General features: G+C 41.6%; 1 protein-coding gene across 3 annotated transcripts in view; it reads right to left on the bottom strand.

The window, feature by feature from the left end:
* Positions 1-13525, bottom strand: part of Ubp1 (upstream binding protein 1) — a 44741-nt gene that overhangs the window by 6697 nt on the left and 24519 nt on the right. For 2 of the 3 annotated variants that reach the window (XM_051140744.1, XM_051140742.1), the window contains exons 6-11: positions 12040-12192; positions 11840-11950; positions 11294-11401; positions 5430-5533; positions 3275-3329; positions 1873-1966 (exon numbers count right to left, since the gene is read on the bottom strand). In XM_051140744.1, coding sequence (XP_050996701.1) covers positions 1873-1966; positions 3275-3329; positions 5430-5533; positions 11294-11401; positions 11840-11950; positions 12040-12192 — 625 coding nt within the window. The remainder of the gene's footprint in view (positions 1-1872; positions 1967-3274; positions 3330-5429; positions 5534-11293; positions 11402-11839; positions 11951-12039; positions 12193-13525) is intronic. The other variant, XM_051140743.1, reaches the window with a different exon arrangement.

Below are 13525 nucleotides of genomic sequence, written 5' to 3'. Positions count from 1 at the left end.
AGGCAGAGGCATCACTGAGTTCCCACTCAGGTCTACAAAGCGAGTCCAGGACAGCCAAGGCTACACAGAGAAACTCTGTCTCGAAAACAAAAAACAAAAGCAACAACAGGCCAGTGTGTGTACGAGAGAAGTAGATGCAAGAGTAAGCAAGCACTGGGTAACAGTGAAGCCGGGGTGGTCACAGTAAGTTCTTCACGTACTCATAAGCATTACATTTGGACATGTCCACAAAAACCTTGGTTTTATTCTTTTAATTTCAGTCAAGACCCATACACTTCAAGAATTCTGGCTTTTTGAGACAGGTTTCTCTGTGTAGCTCTGGCTGTACTAGACTCGCTTTGTAGACCAGGCTGGCCTCAAACTCACAGAGATCCACCTGGGATTACAGATGTGTGCCACCATGCCTGGCCATACTTCCAGAATTCCAGGTATGACTTCATACAATAAATATCAACTCCCAGCTGGGCAGTGGTGGCGCACGCCTTTAATCTCAGTACTCAGGAGGCAGAGGCAGGCAGATCACTGGGAGTTCGAGGCCAGCCGAGTCTACAAAGTGAGTGCAGGACAGCTAACAGTACACAAAGAAACCCTGTCTCAAAAAAACAAAAAAAATCCACTCCCCCATGTAGCATGATAATGGTGTTGTCCATTCCCCTCCCCCCACAAAGGCTCAAATGGGACAGCCTGACAGAGTTCCAGCTTGTAAAAGGAATAGAGACCAGAGAAGCCTAACTCTCATGAGATGTGAGCCTATATGGAGTCACTCTTAGAATAAAACAGAGAAAGAGATTATCTACTGAGATTATTATACACAGCTCTGAAGCAGGGATCTCAGTTGTGACACCTGTAACCCATGAAGAAAAAAGGGACAGACAGATGGCTTATCACAGCTCTCCACATGTGACTGACTGCCTAAGAGACCTCACTGTCCTTGCTATTCTCAAAGTGGTGTGGCTCAGGTGATATGCCAAAGAGCAGCCCTGCATGAACCCTCCAGAGGAAGGCCCTGGCTACACAGAGAAACCCTGTCTCAAAGAAACAAAAACCAAAATCCACCACCACCACCAATAAAACATTCTCAGAATGACCAAACCATAGGCAGGACAGTTCAATGTATGTGGGCAAGGGGTGTGTGTGGGGTGGGGGAGTGACCTTACAAAGGGGCAGAAGGACAGAGAGCATCTATGGAAACAGACACCGTACACCTGTATCCTCACTGCAGTGGTGGCTGTACAGCTATCCTCATGTCTCGGTGACAAGTCTATACACTGAGGGTACTAGTGCTGACTTCTGGCTGTGATACTCTACTCTACGCTGTGAGAAACTGAGAGACTATATGCTGGATCATTTCCCAATTGTCTTTACAGTTTATCATTAAGCAAAATATTATCTCAAAATAAGTTAGAACTGGGCCTAGAGAGACGGCTCACCAGCAGTTAAGAGCACTTGCTGCTCTTGTAGAAGACCTGAACTCAGGTCGTAGAACCCATGTTGGGGAACTCATAACCACTACCTACAGCCTCGGGGGACCTGACACAGGGCTTCTGAGGGCACCTGCACACATGTGCATATACCCAGGTACAGCCACACATTTACATACCTAAGTTTAAAGTAATAAAAATAAATAGAACAAAAATACCACATAGCACTAAATACATCTACAGTGAGTGAACTAGAAAAATGTTAATTTCCTGGTTTAGAAGGAATTTAACAGACGTCACAACTGAGGAGAACTGGGAGAAGATACATTTTTTTCTTGTTTGTAATATATTTATCTAAAATCATTTCAAAAGTTTCAAAAATTCTTAGTTAATAAAAATAACAAGAACAAATAAAATACTCTCATGCATACACACATACATACATACATACCTGAAAAATTAGAGAACAGTCTTGTGTAAGAAGAAAACCTATTTTTGAGCAGCCACTGCTGTGTTTCCTGGGTTGTAGCTGAAGGCTGAATTTGCTATTAATAAAAAAAAAAAGGGGGGGGGAGGAGCATAGATAAAACTATTCAAACTTGAAAAAACAAGCAAAAAACAAAACCCAAGTCACTGGCACATCATGAAGAAAAAAAATTTTGGGGGGGGGTTTATAAAATGTAGTTTTATTTTATGTTACTCTGCTGTTACATAGGGCATAACATTTTCACAAGGCTTTTTTGGACTACAGTCAATGATTAGCAAACACACAATATGATGGTCCAGCTCTCTAAAGAACAATCACTGGACAAACTGGACACCCTCTCACATGTGCACATATCTGCATGAAAAAGTACTAAAGTTTGACTTGGGCTTGTGTACTTTATTTCCCCTTCCTAGTGTATTAAGAAAGGACGTGCATTTTAATTTGCCCAAAGCAATGCTCGTATTCCGCCAGCAACATGCTACTTCTATTACAAGGTAAAGTGAATACCAGAGCCACGAAGGCAGGAGGTGTAAGTGAATTTTAATTGGGAAGGACGTTGTCAACTTAAACAAAAGCAAATGAAGAATGCATAAGGAAGCTCCCTGTTGTCACTGACAGATGTAACCTCCAGAACATGGGACATAGGAGATGTTTCAATCTGTGACCCCAATCCCAGGTGCATTGAGTGCTTTCCCATTCAATCTAACACTTCTGGATTCCTACTGAAAAGGCGTGTGTAGTAAGAGCACGGAAAAGTTGCTTCGGAAAACCCCAAAGAAGGGTCAGAGCGGGAATGTAGAAATCAAGAAGTTATTATTACAATCACTTTAAATTGTAATGCACTACATTTCCATATCTTCACAGTAATACAAAACACAGCCACTTGCAGAACTGGTTCAGATTACTTAAATACCAACTGTGCTGTCAGTCCTCTACACAAGTGTCTGGAAGTTACGGTGTTTACATGAAATGAAGCTATTGGTACTTTTCTACAGCAGTAACTGCACACTGAGACAACACAAGCCAAGGGATGGAGTTTTCTCAAAGCTGCAGTGTGAAAAGACTATGAACAGTTGATCCCAGACACACGAACGGGCTTCCTTGCAAGAGGAAATCCAAGTGGAATAAGGGATGGAGATGTAAAAAGGTTTTCTTGAGGGGAAGGAGGAAGGTGCCCTGGATGCCTTTAGTTTTTGGCCCTCTCTGCTGCATCACATCATGAAGAATGTTTATGCAAAACTAAAAAGGCTTTAAAATGTGAAGTCAGAACACAATCTGACGGTGGAGCACCTCACATAACTTGGCTAGAATCTTTAAAATTTAAGACCCTAGCAGGTATTTCACGGGTTCAGAGAAGGATACTTACTTCCCCAGGCGCCTGTGCAACTCCATCTCCCTGGTGATTTGGGGATGAAGAATTGCTAGAGAAAGGAAAAGGAAGGAATGGTTTTTAACTTTTTTTTTCTTTTAAGTTAAGAAACTAAAGGCTATTGCATAGGCAATTTGAAATAGGACAACACTGTGGAAAGAGCTATGTGAGCTTGCAACAAGAATGCAACACAGGAGAGAAAGTATGAGGATGTGACAGACATAGCAACAGCATCACCATGTGTGAGCAGTCACTGGCAAGTGTGCCCTCTGTATGAGTGCCAGGAAAATGAGGAAGGTATGCATTCGTTTTAGTTAGGAAAATATGTGAAATTAAATAAGATAAACAGCTAAAAATAACCACAAAACATTCTAAGAAAATTATAAGCTATAAGAAACAGTGTTCTAGCCAGGTGTGGTGGTGCGCGCCTCTAATTCCAACACTCGGGAGGCAGAGGCAGGTGGATCGCTGTGAGTTCAAGGCCAGCCTGGTCTACAAAGCGAGTCCAGGACAGCCAAGACTACACAGAGAGACCCTGTCTCAAAAAACCAAACCAAACCAAAACAACAACAAAATATCAGTGATCTAGGTAAATATATAAATCTTCCTTGTTAATTAATATATCCACCCATGAGTTAATGAGGACACGAAACAAACACATGCCACCATCTTTGTGAGCCTAACGTATAAAGAAAACTGCAAATGACTGCACAGAAAACGTGCACCTTCCCCATTCCTGAGCAGAGTTCCTTTCTCACCAGCTCCTTGCCTCCTAGGCCTCACATTACTCTCCAATCACCAGAACTTACGCCCTTTCCAACAGGAATTTGTCTGGTCATATATATCTCTTAGCACATGGGACCATACTGGGAACACAGTGGGCTCCCAGGAAACTTCTGGACAACTAAGGTATATAATTTGAGGCTTTAAGATCCCAGCCACCTGCTAACATATGCAGACAGGAAGCAAAAGAGACTTCTTGTATGTTACACACTGGCTCTCTGGTCCCTCTGGCTCATGAGAATGTTTCTAATTACAGACACTGGCTCCTAGCTAGTTCTTCCATCTCCACAGAGAGAAAGCAGAATTTTCTAATTTTTCTTACCTGACCCTGTCAACAAAAGACTATATACTAGACACAGAACTTTCCCCTGCCATCTCAAGCTTTCATAATTTTTTTCTGCCCCATAAGAAACTTCCTAGAAGCAGGAACTTCTGAACTATTGTCCTCTGGCAGGGCTGCAGGAGCCAAAGGCTGATAGAGGCCTTGGGCCTAGGCAGCTCCCATCTGAGTTCCCTGGACTCCCAGCTGCAAAAGCCAGATACCATATTCAACAAAATCCAGAGGTCCCAATTTGAAAGCTATATAGTCTTTAGAAAACAGAAGGTCTTTCCTTTAATCTTAAATATACAACTAAAACTACATTTGTGAAACCAAAAAAAGAGAGAAAGAAGCTGGGCGTGGTGACATACACATTTAATCCAAACACTCAGAGAGGCAAAGACAGTTGAATCATTCTGAGTTTGAGGACAGCCTGGTCTACAAAGTGAGTCCAGGGCAGCCAGAGCTACACAAAGAAACTCTGTTTGGGGAGGTGGGGATGGGGGTGGGGGTGGTAGGGGGCGCACATGGGACACAAAAACAAAAACAAACAAAAAAAACCCTACATCTGTAGAAAGGGTAAGAAACAGTATATTGATCTGTCATGTGGCAAACACAAAGCCCACTGTGCTTTGTAACTGATGAAATCTTAATAATATATTCCTACCAGAGCCTCACACTAATCACTCACCCTGTGTCCGTAACTGAACTCGGCTAACACATTCTTAAAACTCTCAAAGACAATTCCTTGGCTATCTTTAAAACTCCTCTTCCTTTTTTTCAGATAGGGTCTTGTTATGTAGCCACCAGATTGACCTCAAACTCATAAATTTCCTGTTTCAGTCGCTGAAGAAACTGCCCCTCTACCTCCTTTCTACAGTTACCATAGCTGTCAAAGTATGAGAGACAGGACTAGGTGCACAAACACTATGACCTAAACATAGGCTATTTTCCAACACCTGAGACAAACACATAGAAATGAGGCCGCATGGATAGGGACTTGCAGGAGCAACAGTTAGGTGCAAGCATACGGCCACACAAACCAGGTACCTGTCTGGGACACTGCACGTGCTCTGTTGTGTGGCGGTGAAAGTGGGTGCTGGGGAAGGGCTGTTATTCACATAGGCTGTAGGGGTGTCAGGCCATGGAGAACACTAAGGATAGAAACAGAAATAAGTTAATGACATGCTCTTTAAGTATGTGGAAGAAGCACTTTTGTAATCTGGTCTCTAACTAACCCAATACGCACTTATAAAGCACCAGATGCATGGTACCTACAGACATGTGTCAAATTCACCCTGTGCAGCAAAAGACACACTTTTAGCTTAAAGATGACCTGAGTGATGATAACAGCAACATTTATAAAGACATTTGCTTTCTAAAAGCTTATACACATTCGAGCATGCGTGTGCACACGTACACGTTCTCTCTCTCTCTCTCCCTCTCTCTCTCTCTCTCTCTTCCTCCCTCCCTCCCCAGTATCTTCTGTCAGATGCTCCAGCAGACATAGCTAAAGGTTTCAAAATAGCAGACACGAAGGGATTCACAAGCAACATCTGATGTCACACAATGCTCTGGGTGTAGCTAGTTCCTATTTATTGCTCTCTGTGCCTGCCAGTGCAGCCTCATCAGTACTCATCAGTACCCACCTTGATATAAATAAGATTTACTGAACAGGCTACCATACTGAACAGGAAAGCATTATCAATTAATTGTGTGTATGCTGCCAAGTATGTGTATGTGTTCTGAATGGGATATGGTGGACTGAGTATCTCTCAACCCCAGGCAAAGTTCTGACAAGAGACAGAGCAGATACAGAAACACATTACAGTTTGCAAATCTGGTAAGTGAAGGCTCAGGGCATGCTAAGCAGGCTACAGTAATCAAGAAGAAACCGTCCCTGCTGAGCTTCCCAAAGGTCTACCTAACACCCAGGATTCTTCCTACAGGTATTCTGCTAAGGGTGTCAGTTTCAAGAGCTCCCCTTTATAATCAGCCTGCTCTCATTTGAGAAAAGAAAGGCATCACATCTAACCTCAGCACTGGGGTTCAAGACTCCACAGCCAACCAAATGACAATAGACTAGCCTGAAGCATACGATTCTAATAACTTCAAAAGTTTTTCTCTAAGTAATGTGGCTTTCAGTTCTTACTCTATTGTACTCGGGAGGACCTATGGTCACCTGGCAGATACTAAATCATCTACAAAGACCACTGCTGTATCTGTAGAGGACTCACAACGAATGCCAAATCTTGAATGATATTGACAAATGTTACCTAAACAAAAATTCTCAGACCCATTTCTTAAAAAAAATCTAAGCTGGGCATGGTGACACATCTATTATCTTAGCACTCAAGATGTTCCAGGCCAGCCTAGCCTAGTCTTAAAAAAATTATATCTGGGAGATGGAGAGATGGCTCAGCAGTTAAGAACACTGGCTGATCTTCTAGAGGTCCTGAGTTTAAGTCCCAGCACCCACATGGTGGCTCATAACCATCTATAATGGGATGTGATGCCCTCTTCTGGCATGCAGGTGAACATGCAGATAGAGCACTCATACATAAAATAAATTAATACTTAAAAATTATGTCTGGCCCAGCACTCAGGAGGCAGAGGCAGATGATCAATGTTTGTTTGAGGCCAGCCTGGTCTACAAAGAGAGTTTCAGGACAGCCAAGGCCCTTACACAGAGAAGCCCTGTCTCGAAAAACAAAAACAAAACAACAACAACAAAAAAATGCCTGTTATGTCTCTACGCAATTTGTGTAATTGTTTTAATAAACTTGTCCTAATGAATTTTTCTTTTTAAAAATACATTTGTGCGTGCGTGTGTGCGTGCATGACATCCCATATATGTGGAGATCAGAGGACACTTTGGGGAGTCTGTTCTCTCCTTCCACCACTGGAGTCTTAGAGATCAAACTCAGGTTGCTGGGCTTGGACCAATATTTAATTCTTACCCAAGCTTAATCTATAGTCCTAAGAAATTTTAAAAATTAAATTTCAAGCCAGGTTTGGTAGCACATGTCTGTAACAGGCTTGGGAGCAGGATCAGAAATTTAAGGCCAACCTCAGCTACATGAAGCCCTAACTCAAAAACAAAACAAAAATTAAAGCAACACAGCCTTCTTCCCAATTTACAAGAATGTATTGTATCCGGGAGTGGTGGTCACTTATAACTGTAATCCCGAATTCAGGAGGCCAATCAAGGAAAACTACCATGAGTTCAAGGCCAGCCGGGGCTATAGAGTAAGAATAAAAATCTCAACAATTTTATTGTAAGGAACTGGGGCTATTGGGCTCAAGAGATGCTCAGTAGTAAAGAGCACGTGTTCTTATCAAGAATCTGGGATATGTTCTCAGCACCTACATGGTGGCTTACAACAATCTGTAATTCCAGTTCCAGAGGATCCGATGCCCTCTTCTGGCCTCCTGGGCACTGCACACATGTGGTGCACAGACATGCATGTAGGCAAAAATGCTCATACATATAAAATAAAAATAAGTAAACCTTTAAAACAATTGAAGTTATCATGAAAAGACTTCCAGGCATAAAGGAATATATCACATTAAGGCAACATTTAAAAGGAACAGAATACAATGGTGACACCAAGAGAGGAGAGCAGAGTAAAATTCTGTATTAAACAAAAGGAATTTGAAATTTCTATGATACTTGAATCCTGTAGGCTTTTTCATCCAGATTAGTAATAGTTCTAATTTTTTAATAGTTCTGTCTCTTTAAGACAGGGTTTCTCCGTGTAGCCCTGGCTGTCCTGGAAATTGCTCTGTAGATCAGGCTGGCCTTAAACTCACAGAGATAGGTTTTAATAGTTGTAACTTAAGAATTATAAATAACAAATATTCATCATGCCAAGAAATGCTTTTTTTGCAACTGTTCAAATTTACAGTGAAACATTTGGTTGCCAGTTTGGTTTTTTGTTTTTGTTTTTTTCTGAGACAGGGTTTCTCTGTATAGCTTTGGCTGTCCTGAACTCACTTTGTAGTTTGGTTTTTTATTTTATTTTATTTTTTTAAGGGAAAAAATCATCTCGTTCATATTCTTAGCAAAGTGTTGTGACCACTAATGTGAAGCACAGAGCTTGAACTAAGAACCGCTTCAGAGAGAAACCACATGTCTTAGCCCCTACTAAACCCAAGCATAGGTAGGGAAAGAGAAATAAATCCTCAACAGTCTGCACATCTACCCAAGCACGGACCCTCAAAAAAAGAGGGAAAAAAAATTCACTGCAGACGCTATTCCTAAGACCACTACCAGAAAGTAGCATGGCTAGTCAACTCTAGGAGTGACCTTCCTACACATGACATTCCACACTAAAACACCTGTTTTAAGAGCAGAGCCTTTGTTTTTTACCTTGCTAAGTATCACTTTCTCCTCAGCTTACACAGTGTAAAGTGCCCACTCCTGTACTAGCATATCTAACCAAGGGAGTGTGGACTGTCACTTCACTACAAGCAAGGATTTCCTGTTACACCAGCTTTCTCCTAATAAACATATTACAATATGACCAAACATGCACATCTAGATAACTCTTGATACTCAAAGAAACACCTCCCCCAAACACATTTACCTTGGTAATTATTGCCAGTTCTTTGAGAAAACAGAGCTATCCCCAAACTTCAAGTCAGCGTGGCACAGTGCAGGCAGCCCATTTACTCACCACACACTCATCTACTCCACGTTTACAAATTTAGATGCTTTTACTATCACAAGGAGTTTTTAATTTGGGGTTTTGTTTGCTTTATGGGGCTGGAGAGCAGATGCAGAATCTGATGTGTGCTCAGCAAGCACTGTACCACTAGTGGGCACCTGTAGCCCAGAGGTGCTGTTATCAGCAAGCTGAGGTAAGTACAGTGCTAATGCTCCTGAAGCTACTGCCAATGGTCTGGACCTGTGCAGTTCCGATTTCAGGGTAGTTCAAATGTAGTGTTTTCCCACAGAGACTAAAGAATGAGGACCCAGTGTTGGCATCAAACATTGCAGCCCAGGGGTGAGCCAAAGATCCAAAGACACACAAAGGGTTTTGTTATGCATCATCTCCTGGGAACGAGTAGGAGTGACGATTCAGTGTGGGACCCTGCCATCCAGCACCTTTTGGATTTTGTCAGGACTTCAGGATATATAGCTCTTTAACTAAAAGCCAACTGTTAACTGCCCAGAACTGCAAGAAAGGTTGCCCAGCCCCCAGCCCCGCCACAGGCATTTGAAGAGACACATAAAGTGCTCCAGCTATGTTCTTGGTTAAGGGATTCTTGTTCAGGACCGTGCATTTTGAAAACATGTTTCCAGCCTGAGGTCCAACCAACTTTAGAAGCATCATACACAAACCAAATGCAGCCAGGGTGGCAGGGGACACACTTAAGAAGATGTGAAATCCCAGGCATGAACTGCTGACGTTTTGCATATTCAGACTTAAGAAGCATTAAGAATTTACCACTGACTTCCTCATTTTCAGATTGGCTCTGGGTTATAACACACCAGAACCAATGTCTTTAAATTAGCTAAGTTCTTTCTTGCAGGCAAGTTATATGGCAAGTGACTTAAGCTCCCATGAGCCCCTCAAAAAATTATTAAAAACATTTTTAAGTTTTCAGAAAAACTAGAAGATGATATAACATAAAACTGGAGGGCAGGCATTTGGGAAAAGGAGCATTCAGTGGTTCTGACTACCTCTGATTTAAACCAGAACAGCTCAGTTAAAGAAAATACATAGAACCAGGCGTAGTGGCTCACACCTGCAATCCCTAGTCCCCAGGAGGCTGAGGCAGGAGTACTGCCATGAGTTCAAAGCCAACCTGAGCAACATAGTGAGTTCCAGACCATGCTACGCTAGTGGTCTAAAAAAGAAAAATAAATAAAAATAAATAAGTAAGTGGAAATGCAGCATGTGCTCCCAGTATCCTGGGATGTACGCATGCATTAAGAAGCTTTTAAACACTGCTTTAAAATGGAAATGGCATCCCTGTGATAGTGCTTGTGATATTGACCTTCAAAGTCCACAGTTAATTACAGATAAAGGTAAAAGGTGAAAATCCATTTGGGGACCCTAACAATATAAACAGTGCAATAATGAACAGAGTGGTCAAAATAGTTATTTTAAGAAAATCCTTAATATTACACTCATATTTAATAAGGGTATGCAAACTATTTTAAATCTGCAACCAGAAGAATCCTCCATGGACCACTGGACAGAGTTGTGACAAAGCTCTACTAAAAACCCTCACTGGCTGCTTGTTCCTGAGGGTCCGGGGCAAGTGCAGCAAGGTCACCACTGTGGTCTGAAGCATTACATCACAATGCAGATACCAAGAGGAAACACTACACAGTCAAAGATGTTCTTTTACCAGTGCTGCCAAAGAGGCTTTTAAAAGCACAGACAGACACACATTCGTATAGTGCATGCAGGGGATGTGACACAGGCACTGCACATGTTGATGTCAAGCTTGCTGTCATCATCTAACTATCTACAAAATTTTCTTATTAGGTGTGCATCTGAAAAAAGCCAAACTTATCTTTAACTACATAAAAATGGTAGCTATTTAAAATTAGTCAAGTAATTTCAATTATCTTGAAGGAGCTGTGTGTGAGGGAGAAGGGGGGAGGGAGGGAGAGGGGAGGGGAACAAGGGAACAAGTTGGAAAACATCTCTGAGTGTTGTTCCCTCCAAAGCCACCCAATATGGTCAACATTGTTTATGCTTTGTTTTAAAGTGTTAGATTTAGGAAATTTTCCTCAATGAGGACAAACAGAAAGCAGAAAGTCTAAACAAAAGCAAATTAAATCAAGACATGGACATCAAAAACAATTTCGGCTTTACTTTTCCATGGAAGTTGGTCCTATATCTAACACTGCACAAGGGTTCTTGCACAATGAAAAGAGAAGCAGAAGCCCTTACACTGCCTCGCTTTGCCAGAGAATCACCGTAGTCTGCTGGCAAAGTCCGCTTGCTGGACTTTTTCTGCTCATGTTCAACTGCATCTTCAATTATAGGCTCAAGCCTCATCTGGACAAACACCAAAGATTGGGGTCAATGTCTATTTATTATACAAAGAAAGACCTAACACCCTGTTTCATGTCTTTGTGCTCAATAAAACAAATGTATGACTAGCAGGATTCAAAGTTAAAAAAAAAAATGCAAAACCCCAGCAGTGACAAAAATTGGACATTCTAAGCCCCCACTTAAATCTCTTGTCCATTTCAAAGTTTTAAGGTCTATTCTGAGACCTCATTGGGATTTCAGCATCTTCATTCAAGATCCCACCCAGGCAAATAAACTCAAAAAACCCCAAACTTAGGTAAAACATGTGCCCACAAAATCCTCAGAATATCATGTCAATCCACCACCCAGCTTTCCCACTCCCTTTGTTGCAACACATCTGTGAGGTCCTGCTAACACGCAAGCCTCTGCCTCTCTCCAAAGCCAAATGCTGTGCTGTATTACCTCTGTGAGGATGGTGGTGTCGTAAGATGGCTGATACTTTTCTTTTTCATGAGCTGTTCTCTTCTCCATCTTTTCTCGGTCATTTTTTTGTTTCCTATCCGCACCTTTAGGCTTGAAGAAAAAGCAGATGACTTCATTCATTCACCTGGCTGCACACAGCTTTACAAGCAAAGCTGAGCATCATGGTTTCCACTGTTTACCTTAAAAACTTTGATTTGGCAGCTAGCTGAGTGAAGATGATCTGTGTACTCCCCATTTTCATTCTGCTTAAAGGTGTCAACTTGGATCCTAAAAGGCACTCCTTTTTCACCTCCATGCTTCCGTGGAGTGAATTCTGTGCTGATGCAGTGCACCTACAAAACAAGTCAAGCCTAACTACATTCAAAAGCCTTCACTGAGGCACTTTCTACTCCATTCCCTCATGGCTGTGCATTCAAGATCACTCAAAACATAGAAAACAGTCAAATTATCTCATGAATTTCCTGAATTATTCTGAATATAGGCTTTCCTTTCAGAATTCTACCATCTCTAACACTGGGCACAAACTGAAGCACTTCTCTCATGGGGAACTTGGTCCAGTGAGGAAATAGCACAGAAACTTGTATGTAGTGCTACCTGCCTCCCAGCCTTACCACACGCAATCTCGGACGCACCCTAAGGCCTATTTCACCTCTGCCTCCACTGTGCTATAGACAGCAAGCTTTTTGCTACCACTTCCCTGCATACAGCACATTGCGATGCTTTTCCTGGGCAATTTTCAGTCCCTAAAGCCCATTACTTATCCACCTAAACTCCCCAGGCCAACCCTTCCAAGTCTTGTCAGGATCCTGGGAACAATACTTATGTTAAGGACCCACCCACTTCAGAAAACAGCCTGAGGGTACAACACAAACTTAGCAAGCAACAAGACCACAGACTGTTACACAGACGTGCCCTCTTCAAATCACATGCAATGTGAAAGTTCACCTCTGAAATAAGGTTGTGCAATCTGAGATAAGGCCAGGTCTTATCGGTTTTATTTACTACAAAATTAATTATTCTATTGGACTCTAATAGCATCTGACAATATTCAACCAATATGAATCATATCATCATTAACTGATAGGTAATATTTGGAGACAACCCAAATACTGAATGCTAATGATCCAGCAAACATGCAAGCTGGTCAACAAGTATAATGACTCTATCTATGCAGTAGTTAAAGCTCTACCACTTACAAATTTGCACACAGTACATATTAAAATGGATATGTAAACATGTTACTTTCAAAGTTATCTCTTGAACACATGGAGTGTTTACGGATAACATACAGTGGGATTTGTTTGAATATATGCCAGCAGTGTCTGGTGTGATGGTGCAAGCTTTAATCCCAGCATTCAGGAAGAAGATCCAGGTGGATCTCTGTGAGCTCAAGTTGAGACTGGTCTGCATAGCAAGTTCCAGGCCAACCAGAGCTGCTACATAGTAAAACCCTGTCCAAAAAATAAAATAAACCAATGACAATAAAAAAAAAAAAAGAAAAGAAAGAAAGAAAAAGAAAGAATGATGGTCACATGAAGAATCCACTATCATTATCTATTCATTTGTGGAGGTTTTAAAGTTTCATTATAAACACACTTTAAATAATGTTAGAAAAAAAAAATTAAGCCTGGTTACTTTTTTCAATAGTAATCTTTTAAATGGCAG

Source organism: Acomys russatus, chromosome 32, assembly GCF_903995435.1.
Source record: "Acomys russatus chromosome 32, mAcoRus1.1, whole genome shotgun sequence".
NCBI classification, from domain to species: domain Eukaryota; kingdom Metazoa; phylum Chordata; class Mammalia; order Rodentia; family Muridae; genus Acomys; species Acomys russatus.
This window is presented reverse-complemented; position numbering and strand designations above follow the sequence as displayed.